General features: G+C 35.6%; 2 protein-coding genes and 1 long non-coding RNA gene across 3 annotated transcripts; all 3 read left to right on the top strand.

The window, feature by feature from the left end:
• Window positions 1–3,962: 3,962 nt before the first annotated feature.
• Window positions 3,963–7,053, top strand: LOC110632110 (uncharacterized mitochondrial protein AtMg00810-like). Its single transcript, XM_058154227.1, has 3 exons — window positions 3,963–4,068; window positions 5,059–5,894; window positions 7,024–7,053. Exons 1-3 carry the CDS (start codon window positions 3,963–3,965, stop codon window positions 7,051–7,053), a joined length of 972 nt encoding a protein of 323 aa, XP_058010210.1.
• A 656-nt stretch (window positions 7,054–7,709) lies between these two features.
• Window positions 7,710–9,176, top strand: LOC110632099 (transcription factor MYB8). Its single transcript, XM_021780211.2, has 2 exons — window positions 7,710–7,962; window positions 8,331–9,176. The coding sequence occupies exons 1-2, from the start codon at window positions 7,830–7,832 to the stop codon at window positions 9,035–9,037; spliced, it is 840 nt and encodes a 279-aa protein (XP_021635903.2). The 5' UTR covers window positions 7,710–7,829; the 3' UTR covers window positions 9,038–9,176.
• Window positions 9,177–10,769: 1,593 nt separating this feature from the next.
• LOC110632106 (uncharacterized) lies at window positions 10,770–14,321 on the top strand. The gene is made up of 2 exons (XR_002490623.2): window positions 10,770–11,606; window positions 13,873–14,321. It is a non-coding gene; the product is annotated as an uncharacterized LOC110632106 (long non-coding RNA).
• The last annotated feature ends 5,705 nt before the right edge of the window (window positions 14,322–20,026 follow it).

Below are 20,026 nucleotides of genomic sequence, written 5' to 3'. Positions count from 1 at the left end.
CTCGGGTAAGAACTCTCCCCCGATCTCTTAGTGTTAAGAATTTAAGTTGATAACTTAGGTAAGAAATCTCCCCCGATCTCTTAGTGTTAAGAATTTAAGTTGAGAACTCGAGTAAGAACTCTCCCCCCGATCTCTTAGTGTCTATTAGAATGGCGTTTTATAGGACTTTGAACCAAAGGTTCAGATAAAATATCCTTCTTGACTCTTTTTATGAAGTAGCGAAGATACAGGAAACCCCTGTGTAAAGCTTTTCCTAGCTTACGAGATCTTATAACTAGGTGGTGGATGAAAGACCAAACTCCTTGCCGATCTTCCGCATGGTCGCTTTATCAGAAATCTTTGATTAGCGACATCCGATCTCTTTTTAGTCGCTCACCCGAGATATGAACTTGTCTTAATTCCCGATCTATTGGCTTATTGATTGGGTTCGTTCCAAGGTCCGATCTCATAACTTATTTATTTGACCTAATCTTATTTCCAACCTATCCGACCTTTGCTACACCTATCTTCCTTTATCATTTTTTTCATTTATTCAGACCAAAAACTCTCATGTTAGAGTACCCCTGCCTATATTCTTTAGAGTATTTACAAGTCGCCTATGACTTGAATGTCTACTCTCGAAGGGAATGAAAACTAAGTGACGATAAATGGAATTTGCGAATGAATAAAAAGAAGGGACAGGAAATAACTACTAGCCTAGACAACCTATTCGGAGATTTAATGTAACTGGATATAAAAGAAACTTTAAAAGAAAACTAGAGAAAACAAGCTAAGGGTATTCGACCAAATGACAGTCTATACGCTTACCTGTGGAAAGTTGAGGAGATAGGCGAGCTTACCCCGGTATCCACAAATCTTAGAGAGGTGAAGGCTACCGATCGAGGGACTTGAGCTTACCCGAGGTAATGGGAATGGATCAGAACGAAGTTGAGCTCAGAGGGTAATGCACAGATATTAGGACAGTGGGAATGAGGTGGAGTGAAGATGATTTCAAAGGGTGGTGCACAGGAACTAAAAATGAAAATCTCAGGATTTAGAACTCCTTTGGATGAAAAACTTCAGAAAACTGGTTCTTAAAGTTTCTCAACACTTCGAAAGCTCAAAATGACAAGTAGGAAGACTGAATCAAAATCCAGAGTCTTTCCACAATAATATCCCCTTCTCCCTTTTACAGTGTTACATGCAGGTATTTATAGGGAACCGGAGCCCAAAAATGAAGGGTCAGGATCTTATCAGGGGGAAACGGAAGGCTTAGATTCAAAAGGACATAATCTGATGTCTAAAAATTAAAAAGAATCAATATGGAGGGTCGGGATTTCATTCAGAATATCTGTCCTTTCTCCTCTTAATCCAACGATCCAAGGTCTTGCCTTACGAAATGGATCCAAAGGCTGGGAATAAAAAGCACTGAATCTGTCATCTGTTTTTGATCCGAGGGCTCCAAATCCATCCTTACAATTATAATCAATGGTGTAGATCGGGATGTACAGGGTTGCTCTAACTGTTTTGGCGTCTGGCGGCTAGGGGGGCATCCTTGTAAATGAGATGTGTGGTGAGGATCTGATAATGCCTGCAATGCTTTAACTAACTCGGATCTAACGATGAAGAAAGTTAATTGAAAGTTCTGACAGGAAGTTATTTAACCCCTCTGCGCTCTCCGATCTTATGAGTCGTTCCTTGCTTTTTCGATCTCCCCATTATGACCATCCCCTTTTTAGGGTCATTATTCCGATCTCTATTTCTTGGATTGGGTCCACTCTTATTTTCCGATCTCTCTCATTCCTGATCTTTCCCCTCTATCTAACTTGCCTTTGTTATTTTTTCGATCTCTGATAAGTGTACTCGATCTGATCCCTAGACGAATCGCCATTTGCCGATTCGTGGGTTTGGAAATTTTTTCAATCTGGTGACCTTAGTCGACCGATCTCATTTATTCGATTTTTATTATGTTTCTGGAACCTTCTTGCGACGTGTCAAGGAGGCGGCCCAGTTTCACTAACCGATACGTCACTTGGGACTTCGTGAGCATTTAATGCTCAGATGGGTATAAATAGGGGAAAGATGAGTCATTTTTTCCTTATGTCATTTTCAGACCTTCCCCTAGTGATTTTAGCACTTCCTCTCGCTTTCCAAAGTTTTCAGACATCGATTTACACTCCAATAAGAGTTTTGATCTTTTTTCAGTTAATTTTCCTTTTTATTTAGTAAAAATGAGTGGTACCGAGGGTTAGAGAGCTACGAGCCTACCTTCCGTTAATATTTCGTAGACTTCGAAAGAAGGCGATGTGACTAGACCGGGCAGACGATCCAGCACAGCCATCATTCCGGTTACTAGTCTGGCTACTAGACCGAAGCGAGGAACATTTTCGAGAAAGGAAAACCTACCAATCGATGAGCTGCCGTCAGTCCTGAGAGAAACTGATCTTCAATCCATAAGTCAGGAGTACAATCTGTGGATCGACTCTTTTGAACTTATCTGATGCCATGGCAATCTTCGGGCGGATCACTTCTTTGAAGAAGGTGATCTTATCATAGTGTACGAGGAGCAGCTGAAGGTCGGGCTCCATTTTCCCTTGGATGGATTTTACAAGGCTGTCCTAAAGTTCCACCATGTCTCGGTAACTCAAGTGCATCAGAACACTTGACAGACTTTAATAGCCTTCAGAGGCCTTTATCGAGCCAAGAGACTGGAGCCACGGTTAAGGTCTTTACCGAGCTGCATAGGCTTTCCCGAAGAGAGGATGACGAATTTTGATTCTTTCAGGCAAAGCCAAACTGTGGGCTTTTCACTGATCTCTCTTCTTTGCTGAAGAATTGGAAGGATCGGTTTTTCATCCTTAGGAGCAAGGATCGAAACGGTTTTGAGGGGATCCCATGTAATTGGAATTATTTGGTCCCCCAACTCCCTAAGAAGCTTACTTTAAATAAAGACGAAGACGCCATGGTGAAGGAATTAAAAACTCAGGCGGCCACCCATAAATATTCGTAATTAGATGCAGTGATGGCCGAACTGAAATGATGGATGATGCGGCTGATCTCCGTCAAAGATTGTGAGCTTTAGCTTTCTGACCTCGGTCCTGCTACCGATACAATCCAGATCTCTAGTCTCTTAACCTTAGCGAACTCAATGACTTCTTCTTTGTGCAGGTATGGCGAGTGGCGACACTTCCAAAGAGAGCCGCAAGCGAAAGAGGGAGGTCTCCTGAAAAGCACGAGCGATGAAGGAGGCCACTGCCACCGCTGCTCAAACACCTAGCCAAGACTTGGTAGAAGTACCGAGCTCCCCTCCTCGACCTCAGGAGCAGCCGGTCTCAAAAGTAGAGGTCATCATCTCTCCTCCACAGCAGATCGAATGTCTGCCTTCTTCGATCTCTTCCAATGTAGAAGGGGAGTCTTCTGACCCTACTGTTAGGACGCTCTCCCAAGGGGCTCAATTCCTTATCCAATCGCTGGAAAGGAACCGTTCCACCCGAGGGAATCCTGGTCTGGCCAAGGTCATGGGCGCTTCCATCTGCTTCCAAAAAGATCAGAACCGATTGGTTGAGGATAGTATTGATGATATTTTAACTCAGACAATGAGTTTGGGCTTGGAGGCCATTGCAAACCAATATATGATCAGAGAAAAAGCCCACGCCTTAAGGAAGGAGATTCTTAAGGCGGTCCAAGATGCATCAACTACAAAAGCTCAGCTCTTCTCTGCTAATGATTACATCGTCAAACTAGAAGATCGGGTGAAATATTGCGAAGAGTGGATAGTTGAAGTGGAGCGGGAACTTGAAGTCTCCTGGGCTGGTCAATCTACCAATCTCGCTCATTTTTTTGAGGAACTTCGGGCGAAGGAGGAGGAGCTCCAAGCAAAGGAGGAGGAGAGCACTATAAAAAAGGCTGGGGCATATATGAATGCCCATAACGACCTCCTGTCCGAACTAAAGAAGCATTATCTTGAGGAGGACTTCTCCTAGATGGATAAGCTCATCCCAGAGATCGAAGAGGACAGCGATGAGGAGCCCAAGGGTAAGGAGAGAGAGAGGGATGCATCTGGGGCGCAGGGCGGAGAAGACCCCCCTCGTTAACTAACTTGTATATATTTTACTTTTGAAATGAATTGAAGTCTTTTATATTCAATTTCTTGATGAGATCGGAAAGCACTCAAACTAAACTATCTGAGTACTTAATTGATTGAATGTAGTTGAACATTAAGCCTGAGAGCGACTATTAATCAAATTATTCCAAGAGATCGGAAAAACATTACACGCGCACATGAGATCAGACTGAGTCATGACCAAATACTGAATAGAACTTTAGAATATTAGAATTGCACCAACTTAAACTTTTAAGGTCGGAACCATTATTAGACCGGATAAAAATCTTAACTTTATTTCGAGGAATATCTAGGGAATTCCAGCGAAAAACCGATCACAACATTAGTCGAATGAAATTTAGTAATATTTGTATATAGAGAGATCGGAGAATTACAGTAGGCAAGATTGGATGGTTCGGAGACTCAATATTGACTCGAACTCATATGGTAAAGACAAAGAGATCGACAAACAATCTAACTTGAGCGTGAGATTGATTTATTCCAGGGACGAGCGATCGGTAAGTTTGGAAAAATTACCTGTGATCGGGACATTTGTCGAGAATGGATAATAAAGTATCAATTTTAAAAGATCTTTGCCTTTGAAGGCCGGCCAAAATATGGTGTCTATAGTAGCCAAGGGCTTTAATCAATTGGAGGGAATTGACTACACTGACAACTTTAGTCCAGTTGCCAAGGTAGTCATAGTGAGGCTCTTTCTGGCCATATCTACTGCTTCTAATTAGGCTATCCATCAATTGGATATTAATAATGTATACCTATATGGATTCATTGATGAAGAACTATACATGCTTCCACCTTTGGGATACACAAAAGCTCATAGTGGTCAAGTGTGTAAGCTTAAAAAATCCTTATATGGTCTCAACAAGCTGGGCGACAATGGAATAAAGAGTTTACCTCTGAACTTATTGAATTTGGATTCACACAATGTCCCTACGATCACTGCCTTTTTACTAAAGGATCAAGTACTCACTTTTTGGCCTTAATTGTCTATGTTGACGATGTTCTCATTTCTGGTCCATGTGAGGTAGATATTGTTGCTACTAAAAACTTTCTAGACAGAACATTCACCATCAAAGACTTGGGACATGCCAAATTCTTCCTTGGTTTGGAGATTGCTAGATCTCCCTCAAGAATGTACATTAATCAAAAGAAGTATATTTTAGACATTTTGTCTAACCATGGTTTGCAAAATGGCAAGATAGCTCAAGCTATGAAACTTTCTTCTGATACTAGCCCACTTCTTACTGAACCAAAGAAGTACCGAAGGTTAGTGGGCAAGCTACTGTATTTGAATCTCACCAGGCCTAACATTTCATTCTCTATGCAACAATTAAGTCAGCATATGCAGAACCCACACCAGTTACACTGGGATGCTGCTACACATGTCCTTAAATACCTTAAGAGTTGTCTTGGAAAAGGATTATTTTTCCCTTCTGAAAATTCTTTTCATCTCACTGCCTATTGTGATGCAGATTGGGCATCATGTGTTGATATTAGGAAATCAGTAACTGGATTTTGTGTATTTCTTGGGCGTGCCTTGATTTCTTGGAAGTCCAAGAAACAATCCACTGTTAGTAGATCATCTGCAGAGGCTGAATACAGAAGCATGGCCTCAACAGTTTCTGAGCTGCAATGGTTATCATATTTGCTCCAAACTTTTCAATTACAAATTTTTCTTCCTATCCCTCTCTATTGTGATAACAAAGCTACCATCCATATTGCCTCCAACCCAGTTTTCCATGAACGCACGAAACATACAGACATTGATTGTCATGTTGTCAGGGATCAAATGGTAAAAGGATTCATTAAGCCTCAACATGTTATATCAAAATTTCAGCTAGCAGATCTTTTTACAAAATGCCTAGGCTACCTACTTTTTTTAATGTTTGTATCCAAGCTGGGCTTGGTTGATTTCACTCATTCACCAATCTCCAGCTTGATGAGGGGGGGGAGGGGGGAAGCTAATAAGAGTCTTAGCAAAACGGTGCGTGCAAGAAGGAGGTTAAATGAAACGGGGCGTAGCATCAATATAAACAAGACTCTCGAAGGATCTCAGCTCATGCAAAAAATGTGTACAGTGAGAAATTGTTAATTTGTTTTTCTTTGGCGGGCTTGTTTAGTGCTTAACTATATAAAGTTAGTTTTAGTAGATTCCAAAAATTATTTTTGTATATAAGAACAATTTGTATAATATTCACAGCAATGAGAAATAAATACTTTCTTTCTCAACACCTGCTTTTCATAATTTAGTTTTTTTTTTTTTGTTTCCTTTCATATTTGAGCAGTCATAGGTTTGTATTTGATCTTTTTTTTTTAATATGAAAAAAAAAAATCTCATGGGTTTTGGGAGCTTTTGTCAGAGTTTTCGCAAACAAAAAGAATATACATCTGGTATATCATTTTTCGACAGTGGTTCTTTGCAAACAAAGAGAATATACATCTGGTACATCATTTTTAAGTGTAATATACTTATTGAAAAGAAATTTCTCATGTATACTTGTGGCTACATAAGGCTTCTATATTTAAAATACTCGATTATTACTTCACATGTATGTAAAGCAACTGCTAAGTTATCGTCCTATAAAATGTTCACTCTTGTACCATTAGTCTTAATTATCTTCAATCTTTAAGCATCACTTAGCAGACATAACTGCCCAGTCTCAGTGTGGGCTTGAACCAAGGCCTTTATCTTTATGTTGAAAAATTCCAGGAGACCCACCATAATTTTATGGAAATCTCATTTTCAAGTCTCTAATTACTTGTATTTCGTAAAAATCTTTATTTGTGGGCTATTAAATTTTTTAAATTTAAGTATATTGAGGATTTATTGTGGCATGAATAAAAAAAAATATTGATAATATTTTTTAAAAAAATTATGAATTAGTTTCAATGCTTTTTTTTTTCACTTATTTTTCTTCTAGTTGGCTTTTGACAATGATACAAGAGATTAACTTGGTTTGTTAAACATTTTCACAAAAATAATAACAAAAGTGGGATATAATAATGTTATTGAAAAATATTTTTAATTTATAAATTATTTTTTAAATGTAAAGCCTAAAATTAAGAAATACAAAAATAGGTATTTTCTTTCTCCAAATTTATATGTTTACCCTATTTGGAATGAATCATATGTTAATTTAAACTGATTTTGTAATAAAATTTATGTATTTAAAATAAATTTTAAAATCTATACTCTCAATCTCTCAGAACATAATAATAATCAAATTTTGAGTTTTTTTTTTCTCATAAATTTTCTTTTATGCTATGATTTATTTAAATCATTAATTATTATTATATATATATATATCTTATTTTTGTTATGATTAACTACAATTTATCTCTCTAAAACACAATTTTTTTCCTTTTTTTATGATTTATTTGAATTACTATTATTTTTAATAATATAATTCCATTTCATTCGAGATGATGAGGGGTTTGATTTATTGGCACACAAAGAGCTTGGAAGCGCAGATAGCGAAGAAGGGTTGTTGGGGTAAACATGCACACAACGCACGAACGTAACTGCCCATCATTTCTCAACAGTACCTTTTCTTTTTGTCTTATCATTCTATCTGTTCTATATATAAATTGCTCTATAGAAGAAAATGCAAGAGAAAAGGAAAAATTAATTTTCCTGTGCTCGTTGGAGCATCAGTCAGTGGTGTGATAACCAATTTGATAGGAGATCAGAGATCATCAGAAAGAAAAGAGGAGGTATATCGGAGAAATGGGAAGGGCCCCATGTTGCTCCAAGGTAGGGTTGCATAGAGGACCATGGACTCCTAGAGAAGACACATTGCTTATAAAGTATATTGAAGCTCGTGGAGAAGGAAACTGGAGGTCTTTGCCCAAAAAAGCTGGTAAATTATTATATTAATTTCTACTTATGATTTAAAAAAAAAATAAAGAAAACAATATGACAATATATATATATATATAATTCGAGTAATACTTCATAATTTTTCTTATTTGTGGGAAGTAGGACTCATGATTTATGTAAAGGGAGTATGCCCCTTGAAATTTAATGCATGGGAGCATACTATAATTTACAGTTCTATATTTTTATTCATTATTAAAGACGTGCATATCAATTTGAGTTTGAATTCATAATAAATTCAGAGCCCACCTGTGAGTTTTTGGGTGAACATACATGACAATTCTCAAGTCAAATAGTTTATATATATAATTTGTATTTTGAAAATTAAATATGTGTATGCGTGTGATGAAGGTCTCCTCAGATGTGGAAAGAGCTGTAGACTAAGATGGATGAACTATCTAAGGCCAGACATCAAGAGAGGGAACATCACTTCTGATGAAGAAGATCTTATAATCAGAATGCATGCCCTGCTTGGCAACCGATGGTCTCTCATCGCTGGAAGACTTCCAGGCCGAACTGATAATGAGATCAAGAATCATTGGAACACCCATCTCAGCAAGAGACTTAGAAGCCAAGGAACTGATCCGAATACCCACAAAAAATTGGCAGAGCCAGTTCAACAAGAAGGAAATAAGAGAAAAAGTAACAAGGGCACCTCCAACAACAAGAAACGCAAGAAAAGCAAAGTCAAAGTAGAGTCATTAAAGCCCAAAATCCATCTCCCCAAGCCTGTTAGGTTTTCTTCTTTAGCTTTACCAAGAAACGACAGTTTTGAATGCAATACAAGTCTCTCTTCAAGCACAGGAGCAGATGGGGGTTTAAGTGCAGATGCTGTCGTAGACAATTCTTGGTGTAATTTCAAGGATGGTGATGATGGGATTAGCTTTCTTGTTGGTGATGTTGAACATGATATTGTTAACGGCACAGATATCGAATGCCAGACTCTTTTACCTACAGAAAACCATCTAGAGAAGCTCTATGACGAGTATCTGCAGCTCCTGAAGACGGATGATGATCAAGTAAAATTAGACTCTTTTGCAGAATCATTGTTGCTATGACAGTCACATACGGCGAGCTGTTAATGAGACTTTAGAAATAGAATAATTGAATATACAATAATTTTATCATAGTTATTGATTTTAAGGAATCTCATGTATATTCTATCGTAATCAATAACTAAGATCTATTAATTAATAATTCTTGCCTTGAAACTTTATTATTATTATTATTATTATTATTATTATTATTATTATTATTATTATTATTATTTCTTTCCACCCAGTTGGAAAGAAGACTGTTTTCGTTGTTTAAATTCCAGTTTCGCAGCTTAGTGATCTCAAATCAAGCGTTGAGAATCTAAAAAGAAATATCTCTCAGCTTGGGATTATTTCATGTCAGACTATTGAAGCGATAATGATGCAAGGTCATTCCGTTGCTTAGATTTTATTTGTCAAATGCCCAAATTGGACTTTAAATTTTAGCTCAATAATTAAAAAAGTCTTTAATTTTTTGGTCATTTGTGGTCAATTAATTTTTTTTTATAATTCAATTTCAGTTTAATTAAATTTAACTGAAATTAGCTAAAATTCAAAAGATTAACTAGTAAATATTCATAGACAAAACTTAAATTGGAAAAAATAATTAAATTCTCATGTTTCAATCATTGCTGCAAAAGCAGTGAAATTCGACAAAAGCATATTGTAACGAAACACTTTTTCTTTTCATCTCTCAATTAAGTTTCATATTAATCCTAAATTCACAATCGAAGGCTGCTTCCCTCCATTTGAATCATGATTTGCTATAATTTTATATCGTATGGTTTGAATTAATATATTTACTACAAATTCTATAAAATTGTGTGTTTTTTAATGATTATTTTAGCAGCAGGTATTATCACCTAGAATTAAAATATAATTAAAATTTAAAATTTTATGAAATTTCAACTTTAAAATGCTTAGTATAATTGAGCATGGACAATGAAAATTTCATGTTTTATATTTCAAATTTTAACCTGAGAATAAGTGACTTATAACCAAAGAATATCCAAAATAATATCCAGATTAGTGGTTAGATGAACTCGTGACCAACTTCTATTCAGGAGGTGTTAGCTGAATTGGGGTTACTGATATACAATAATTATACATGTGTATATCATAATGTTGACTTCCATTATGAAAACTCTAAGCCTGATAATTAGCTTAATTATTACTTACAAGCTTGATGTCTAATTATAAACTCGACTTTATATAAAAATAAATTTAATAATTATTAAATTAAATATTATATAAAAATTTATATATTCATTATATATATGTTTTAATTAATTTTATATAAATATTTAATTTAATAATTATAAAATTTATTCCTATATTAGATCATATTTATATTAAATTAATGCTGTCTTTTATTATTTAATAAGAAATAAAAGGGGACAACTTTTTATTTTTAATTTTTTTTAAAAGGGAGTATTTTTTATTATATTATGACATCATACACAAAATCATTTGTATACTTAACAAAAATATTAATATTATATTATTTTGGGATTATTATTTTTCTTTAGGACATTTACCTGTCCCAGTCAGTCCATCCCAAATCAAGACACAAAATTAAAATTTGAAATTAATAGGTCTGAGCCGAGTTCCAAAAGTTCATTTCAAAATTTAAGTCTGGCCCAAAGGATGGTCAAAGTGGCCCAAGCCACCCATTTGGGTTAGTTGGGCTCAGATTTTTCAGCATAAGTATAACAATCAACAGAACAACCCAAAAACTCTGAGATCTTTCCAAATTGGATCTGATGGGATTACGATACCTTCCCATCGCACTGTGGTTTTCAGGCACTACATCTATGGGCGTGAGCGTCCGTGTGAAAATTGTTGCGAAGATTAGAGGTTTCCTGGTAGTTTTTCAGCGTATTTGTAGAGAAAAGCGATAATATCCTAATCAACACGGATTCCAGAACTCATAACATTCGCTTGTTCATTTCTTTCTTTTTTTTTTTTTTTTAATTAATTGGCCTTTTGTCAATTTTTCTGAAATTATTGCAAGATGCAAATTTTAATTAATTAATTATGTTAATTTTGCATGTGTAATGCTAAGAGCATGACAAAATAGGAATTACTAGTGTTGTTTATGTTTATAATTTGTGGAATTACACTAGTTCGCTTCAATGTCAGAGTAACACTTAGTTAGGGAGAGCTATGATAGAGTTAAGGTTTTATGTAGTAAATTTTTTTAAAATAAAGTTTTTATTGGTTTTCAGATCTTTATAATTTTTTAGTGTTTGGGAGAAAGATAAGGTTTTTTTTTTATGGTATTTAGAGGATTAAAAAATAAATCTTTTAGAGATTTTAAAATCATATTTAAAAATATCATCTACTTTCCGAAATACAAGGTTAAGATTTTAAAACCTTAGAAAACCTTCCATTACTTCCAAAAAGTTCCTCCCAAACAAAGGCTATGGGTCATAAATGAGCCTGCGAGACCTGGATGACAGCTACTACAATAGCTTAGTGTTGAAATCACTGTCTAACTTGAATGCCAGTTCTAATCGGATCATCATTTGCTGCATTTGATTTTGGCTCGATTATTTAGATTGAAGAACTTAAGCAATGTCCAATTGCTGAGGTAATAGACCTGTTTATTTCTTGTATTGATTCATTACTCTAGTATAGCATAATAGCATTCACTTCTTTGCTGGAGGTTTTTCAGAATTTGGTGATTCAGTCTCTTTAAATTCCATGAGTTGCACCACCAGTATTTAGTTCACAAGTTTATGTTAAAGAAAACTTTTTTTTTCCTTGTGAATGCATAGGATTTGCAGTTCACTTTATTTCCTTCTGCAAATTGTTTTGGCTGTAATTAAAGGCTGCAAAAGCCAAGTGCTAGTTGGAGCTGCTCCTCTATATAGTTGTTATTGGATTGCATCATCCTTTAATTTGTTCTTCTTTTCTTGAATATTAATCAATAGCATACAAAATTTAGTTTCATGTAATGATAATTAATAAAATTTTGAACAATAAATGGGGATTTCCTTTCCTGCCCCACGCTTTTTCTTCCCTGCCACGATGCCTAACACATTCAAGATAGGAATGCCAAAACTTGCCCTTCCTGCGCCGCATTGTCATTCCCAATGATAAACCTTGTCAGATTCTTATGAACAATGAAAGGATTGCTTGGTGTGGATTTTGAATTTTGAGAAAGGGTTAAAACAGAAGGATTTCAGTCCACTTGAGTTCTTATCTTTTTAGTTTCTTAAGAATAGGCGGAGAAATATAGTGAAACAAACCTGCTGGCAGAAAAAGAAAGTCTATCAGTTTCACATTCTTCCTTAAGATTAATCTTCAACAGAACAATTTTGTCTTCACTTTGCTGGGGCTTCAATGTGCTCGTTCATCACATTAACTGGTGCAGAGATTGTTGAAAACTGCACCACATCTAGATGATGCTTCTAGTTAAATCTAAGTTAATACAGTGTGTTGCATTTGACATTGTTTTATTCTAAAACTCCAAACTGTGCCTTCTATTGTTGACTATAGATTTTCCATCATTCAAGTTTTCACTTATGCTTTTATCATTTTGCATCCATGAGCTATTCTATGTTTTCATCATTTCTTTAAATCAATAATGTAGATAAGAGAGAAATCATGGTACGCTAGTTGTATAAAGTGAAGGATGAAACACCTTGGTCCTAATCCAGGTCTTCCTTGTCTCAGCAACTTTCCCATGAATTCTTTCTAGATCCTTCTTCAGGCCTAGTTGCCACATTTTGCCTGCTAGTTTTAGATCCAGAGCAAGTTTGAAGCGTCCCTGGTCTTGAATTTATTGCCTGACACTTTTGGGGAGTCTTATAAGATTCATCAATTCACAGGTTGATTACTTGAATTTGAAGAGTAACCGGAGGATAGTGTTTACCTTCATGCCAAGTTTCAATGGAGAAAATTGTTGGAATTCAGAGAGGATCAATCCATAAAATCTGCGTAAACAGAAGAATCATCACTTTGAAATCATTAGTTGTTATTTGCAACTGATAATAAAGAAAATTACCGACTGAGGTTCCCTCCGAATAAATTGTATGAATTCATTCTTTTACCTTCTAGAATAGACACCAACCATTAATATCTGCAGTCATAACTTCACATTGACCAAACACTTGGATTCCTCACTGTTATTAGAACATGATCTTTTTATGTATGCAACAGTGCTACTTACCTCTTCGATGTGAAGTCTCTGACCCGAAAGTAATGTGGTTGTTTGTCATCCTCCCATGCAAAGCATCTTGCCTAAATGAGTATCCATTTCCAATTGTTGGACGGCACTGAATACTGAAAAAATGAAAAGTAAACTATTGAAACAATCTTAAAGAGGAAAGTTATGTCCTCCACTGTGGAGATTGTGGAATACTCATTTGAGCAAGAGGCCTTCCTATGGAAGGATATGCCAATGCCATTCTTTCCCTTCTCTGCAGGATGAAAGGCTCTACTATTATATTTTCTCACTTTTTGCATCTCATCTACCAGAAATTTATCTTGTATGAGTGGTGGTTGTACCAGCCTCACAAAGGATTACTAATTCTGTTTATGTTCCATCCTGGTGATACTAGTATATTGGGCTGTTAGCTGAACATGTTTTCTGACTAGGAGACCTTATTTCAAAATTCAATTTGCACTCTCCAGTGCTTACCAGTCAATAGAATGTTTCATACAGTGCTCATATATAAAATTGGTTGACATGTTATCTGCTAGTACAGAAAAGACTGATTATTGTACTACATATTAGAGTATTGTACTACATTAGACTATTTTATTTCTCATAACATATCCTTAAGTATGTTTCTCTACTTTGATGGAGCTAAGCTCTAAGTCTAACAAATCTTTTTCTGTTTCTTCCAAAGGCATTAAAATGATGCGGCTTTTGATAGATTATGCTCTGTGCTTGTGTATGTGGGATCCAACCATGCGAAGTTGGAAGCGATAGATGCAGCTAATAGAAACAAGGAAATTAATTTAAGGTACGACTCAATCCCTAATCCCCATAACATCTCAACTCTCAATTAATTCCTCTTTTGTTTTTCTGAAAGAACTCTCAATTAATTCCAAATCTTCTGGCTGTTTGACATTTATGGATACCATTGACCCCAAGATAGCGGTGCTATCCACCTTTCAACTTAGTTTAGGACCATCTTAGTTCCCCACTTCCTGACGTGCTGTAAGTAGAGAGGTGGTTGCACTGTTCGGTGAAATATTGTTTTTGTTTTTTTTTTTATGTTATTTCACTGGCGGAGCTTTACCGGATACAGGGCCAAACAAAATTATAAAATAATTTATTGATTATTTATCTTAACTCATTGTTTAACATATTTTTATTTTAACTTATTATACTTAAAAAATAATAATAAAGTCACCGAATTATTAATTTAATTTATTTTATTCACTATTTTTCTTAAATTAACCCTATTAATAATTTAGTTTATTTTATTTTATCAACTAAGGACCTGTTTGGTTTAACTGTTGAATACAACCGTTAGCTGTTAGTTGATAGCTGATACTATTAGCTGATAACTGATAACTGATGATAGCTGTTTTATGTTAAGTGTTTGATAAAATTATATTTAGCTGTTACTGTTGATATGTGAAATGACTAATAAAGGTATATATCATATAATTTATTTAATTTTTAAATAAATATAAAATTATAAATTTATTACATTGTATTATTTATTTTATTATTAAATCAAATATATAATTATTAAATTAATATATTATATTATTTAAATAAATATATAATTATTAATCTATTATATTATATCATTTATTTTATTATTGAAATAAGAAAATAATTATTTTTTAAGATAATTAAATAATTTTAAAAATATAGATAAAATAATAAAATAATTATTATTGTTAATAGAAAATTTTATAATTAATTTTAAGTTTTTAGATATAAATAAATATTTTATATTTTATGTTATTAATAAAAAAATATTTTAACAAAGTTAAAATACGTTAATTAAAATGTTAAAATTACAAATAAAAAATAAAAACATTAATAATATTAATTTTCAAGTCAAATAAAAAAGGATAATATGGTCAAAATAAAAAATAAAACCAAATCAGCTATCAGCTGATGAGAAACAGCTGATGGGTATTATATCAGTTATCCATCAGTTATCAGCTCTATTTTTTTAAGCTTGCCAAACACTATCATTTACCTGTTTTGGTGTCCATCAGCTATCAGCTGCACCCAACAAGTAAACCAAACACCCCCTAAATATAGGCGCAAACTATTTAAAGTTTGTCAGTCAATAATGTAATAATATGTCCTTCTTTATTTTGCTTTTGCTTTATTTACTTTAAGAGTGGTCTTGATATTGGGCTAAGCGCTGATGGGCCTATCCTCAATTCCATGGGTGTCTATGATGCGCTTCAGACTGTAGTGCCATGCTGAAATGGGTTTGAACCATTCCCGGGCCTGATTTGATGTGGGGCTCCTGGGAGATTAAAATCCAGGATTGGATCATCTTCTGGCATTTCCACATGTGGATCTTGGGCTTGAGGAGACCCAGTGGGAGGGATCCTGTGCTGATTCCCATGCACATTTTCACCATCATCACCCCCTGTGGAAGAACCCAGATTTCTTTGTCAATCTCCCATTCAAACTCAATGAAGATATTAACTCGACAAAGGCATCACACCCAGGAATGAACCCTACAAACTTGGCTCTAGCCCAAGAAGAGTGCAAACACCTTCTCCAACAAGGCCTCATAGAATCCACTTCCTCTCAATGGGCCCTCACCTTGCAGAAGAATTACTGAAGTTCCCTGATAAGGACTTAACAGTAAAATAAATACATCAGTTCCTTGGTATTATCAATTATATCAGGAAGTTTATTCCCCATGTGGCTACCCACACCTGCCAGCTGTCAAAGATGCTTAAAAAGAATGCTCCACCTTGCTTCATAAGAGGCAGGTGAGAACATCATACATGGCTGCACCAAAGGAAGTGCAAAAGGAGCGAAAGAAACTGGTTTAGGAGGGGGCAGGTTCTTTCCCTCTTTTCTGATGATCTCAAGGGCAAGCTCAGATGACCTTAGCCTGTTTAGATAAGATGTGCGAGCAACAGAAACTGTTCAAGGACATCATTGATAATAGCAAGGCCTTGAAGAATATCTGTCAGAAGTCCCACCTTGCTATCAAATCCAAGGAAAAGAATTGTGAATGCAAGCCAAAGAAGAAAGGGCATTACAAGAAGTATTCCTCTGGGGTCAAACCCCCTTTCAAGCAGAAGAAGGGAAGAAGACCAGTCAGATACTTTCGAAGGAAAAGAACGGGCACAAAGATGTCTGATAGATGCTACATCTGTGGCAATCGAGGTCACTATGCCAAGAACTGCCCTAAGAACCCTAATAAGGTAGTCAAGCTTCTACAAAAATAATCAAGCTAAGGTCATCTGATGGATTTCTCCAATGGTGATGGCATTCATTGCTCTTCTGGTAGTAGTGATGCTCCTGTGGAGTTCAGGTTGTAATACTTCTAGGAGAGAAGCAATGTATGTATGCCAAGGTTTCCAGAGAGAAAGAGAAAAGTTTAGAAAGCCATAGAAGAAAACTTCAGAGAATATTATTGAAAGGAAATCTGAGTCTGAATATAACTGAAGAGAGCAACTCCTTATATAGAGGTGGCGGATTCAGAGCTACTTCTTTTAGTGCCTTGACTGCCCTTGTTTGTTCCTCCTTTCAAGGTGGAGCATTCCTTTTAAGCATCTTTGACAGCTGGCAGGTGTAGATAGCCACATGGGGAATAAACTTCCTGTTCACGCTTCCAGAATGGATCAATGCTCTCTTCAGAGCTCATCCGCTGAACAATATATAACCTTAGAGATCCCTCCTCAACTCATCCCTAGATGGAGACAATAAGGTTTTTCTCACCTCCACTTTGGAGCTGTTAGACTTATCCTCAGTCTACATGGAAGACGATCCTCCCCACAGGATTAAAATATAAGAGGAATTTTCAACCATTCACCTCTATCCCAAGGTTATAAAGTTTGTCGGTCAATAATGTAATAATATATCCTTCTTTATTTTGCTTTTGCTTTATTTACGTTAAGAGTGTCGGTAGCCAGTTTCTAACCGGTTGCCTGTAATCCTAAGAGTCTCCAAGTCTATATAAGGAGTTGCTCTCTTCAGTTGCAAACAGCTTCTCCAACAAAGCCTCATAGAATCCACTTCTTCTCAATGGGCCTGCCAGGCCTTTTATGTTGAAACCAGAAGATGACTCTTCTAATAACTCGTCTGATGACAGTGAGGATGGACGCATAGATATCACGACATTGCTCATGGCTGATCCCCAACCAACTGCATCTCAAACAGGCCCTTCACCAACTACAGATTCTACTAGTGGCACTACAGGCCCTCCCACTGGGTCTCCTCAAGCCCAAGATCCACATGAGCCCATTACCCGTCTTACCTAGCCCAACATATCCAATCCTCCCAATCAACTTATGGCCCAGACACTATTCCAATTCCTTTAAGGCAGCAGATGGGAATGTTTTCAAGACTAGCCTCATCACCAAGCATCCCATTGGAATTCAGTTCTTCCCTACCTGTATCCTCTAAACCAGGGTCATCGGGTCAGATTTTCCTGACAAGGATCTGCTAATAGGCTTTGACTTGTATCATTTGAAAATCCTCAAGATAAGCCGGGAGCCCTTACCATACACATAATGCACTCATGCTATGCCTATTCCCTTTCCATAGGTACTCTCTGGCTGTGCCCTTTTGGGACGCCATGGGGCTCCTAAGAAAACAACTAGCTGAAATTAACAGCTATTATTGTCTGGTGCCTCCCCATGTGAATTGTACATCACTTGGTCCCATCCGGTCTCTCACTGACGAGCCCATTGACTTGACTTATCAAATAGGGCCCTAGGCCCAATACAAGAAGAATTTGATAAGGTCCAATATAGATTCTAACAAAAAGCCTAAATTAATTAATTTTAGCTACTCTTTAACTTCCTAAAATACATGCCTAAGCCCATGAAAACCCTGTTATAGCTGAAGATCCGACTGTGAAAACAAAGGATTGCCTCACAAAGACACCATGCATGGCTTGAGGTCAACCCGAAGATCAAATGGAAACTCATAAAGCAGTGATAATCATTGTCTCCAAAGCTTCAAGGCAGTCAACCTAAGCCGCGAAAATAGAGAAGACCTCAAGAAGCCACAAGAGATCAGAGAAAAAAGACCGAGGAAGGAGAAGGTGGAGCTTTTTAGTGACTCATTTGCGCCTTTTAAGCTATCTTAGGTACCGAACAAGACATCATTCCATCAGAGCTTCGTTTCCTCTCGCCATCCATAAACCAAGTCTCACATTTATGATGCCTGTGAGCTTCCAAGGCACCTACAGTAGACTAAACAAGTAAGAAAATGAACATAGAAATTCACCATTCCACATAGCTTTGAGTCACCATCTGTATAAAGCAACAACCCAACTAAGCTCATAAAAAATACCATCAACGATCTTAGTAGATTTACCACCAAGAGAAGACCAGCGAAACTTATTTACAACGCAACCCAGAAAAGGGGGAGGGCTAACCCATGTTCTGAGCCAGAGAGGACCTCTTTTGCCAGGAAGGGGCAGAGGAGACCTTTGAAAAGGCAGGAACGGTCAGCTAACCCGAAGAAGAAGAAAAGAAAACTAGAGAAATTTTCTCTCTAGTTCCTAGATAGAGAACCCCTGGTTAGTTTGAGTGGAGTTGATGGGTTTTAGACTTTTGCACAGCTCGATCATCCATGCACACATAATTTTATTTATATTTAGCCACCGAGTGTTGTAGATCATTCCATCTTATGGCTCGGATTCATGTTTCGTACTGTACTAGTAGAAAAGAATTCCGTGAAATTTCTTAAGGCGAATTCCTCATGACTTGTTGCTTAAACTTTGGTAACGCAACCATTACTGGTAACGCAATCATTACTGGTGATGAATCTAGGTTGTAGGGCTTCAGAGGTTGAGATGTTAGGGGAAGGAAGCCTTGCATTTTGGTTAAAATGCTTATTTTTTTCCTTGTGATTTTTTAGTGTTTAGCATGTCTTAGGCTGCTTGCTTGTCAAGGTTGCCTTTCTGTGCTACTGAAGCTATAGAGGACAGGGATGGCAACAACCCAATAAAATTTTAATAAGATGAATTTAAATAATATATAATTAAATTTAAAATGAGTTAAGATCCTAAGAATAATGCTCATGATGAGTTTGAATTTTACGTATTGAGTATTCGTTATTCAATTTATTTATATAAATATTTAATTAAATATATATTTTTTATAATAATATTTATAAATTTTTATATATTTTATTTTAATGGAATAGAATTTAAATATTTTATAAAATTAATTAATTTTTTAAATATAAATTATTAATAAAAAATAATTTTTATGAAAATTATTAATTAATATATATAAAATTAAATAGATTCGGATATTTTTCGAGTAATAATAATTGAGTTTAAGATGAGTTAGAATAATTAAGAATATATTTTAATTAAATTTATGATGAATTATTAATCAAATTTGGATAGTATAATAGTGGAAGGAACATGGTAGCCCTCTGGCTTCCTTCCTCAGCTTAGAGTTTCTTTTTTTAGACTTATGGGCCTTTCCGTGTTAAATTCGGAATGCTGGGACTGATCTATCCCTTTCTTATGTTTTTAAGCCTAACATCTTATTGATGATTTGTGTACCAGGATCATGAATGGACTGGTTATCTCTTTTAATGAATTTTATCTTGGACACAAAAATAATAATATTTTCAATTTGGTTTTTTGGTAAAGCTTTCCATAAGTTTGTTTAGAATATGATTGAATATCAATTAAGTAATTAATCAAATATCAGCATCGCTAGAAATTTTAAAATATAAATTTTGTATGTATAACGTTATATTATAATAATTGATCATGATAAATTTTATGTAGGTTTTATCATAATCGATATTTAAAATTTATTCATTGTAACAGTTACATCGAACAATTTAAAAGAGGAAATATATTACCACTC

The sequence above is a fragment of the Hevea brasiliensis genome, chromosome 9 (genome assembly GCF_030052815.1).
Source record: "Hevea brasiliensis isolate MT/VB/25A 57/8 chromosome 9, ASM3005281v1, whole genome shotgun sequence".
Lineage (NCBI taxonomy): Eukaryota > Viridiplantae > Streptophyta > Magnoliopsida > Malpighiales > Euphorbiaceae > Hevea > Hevea brasiliensis.
Note: the sequence above shows the minus strand (reverse complement) of the source record. Positions and strands in the feature narration are given on the sequence as shown.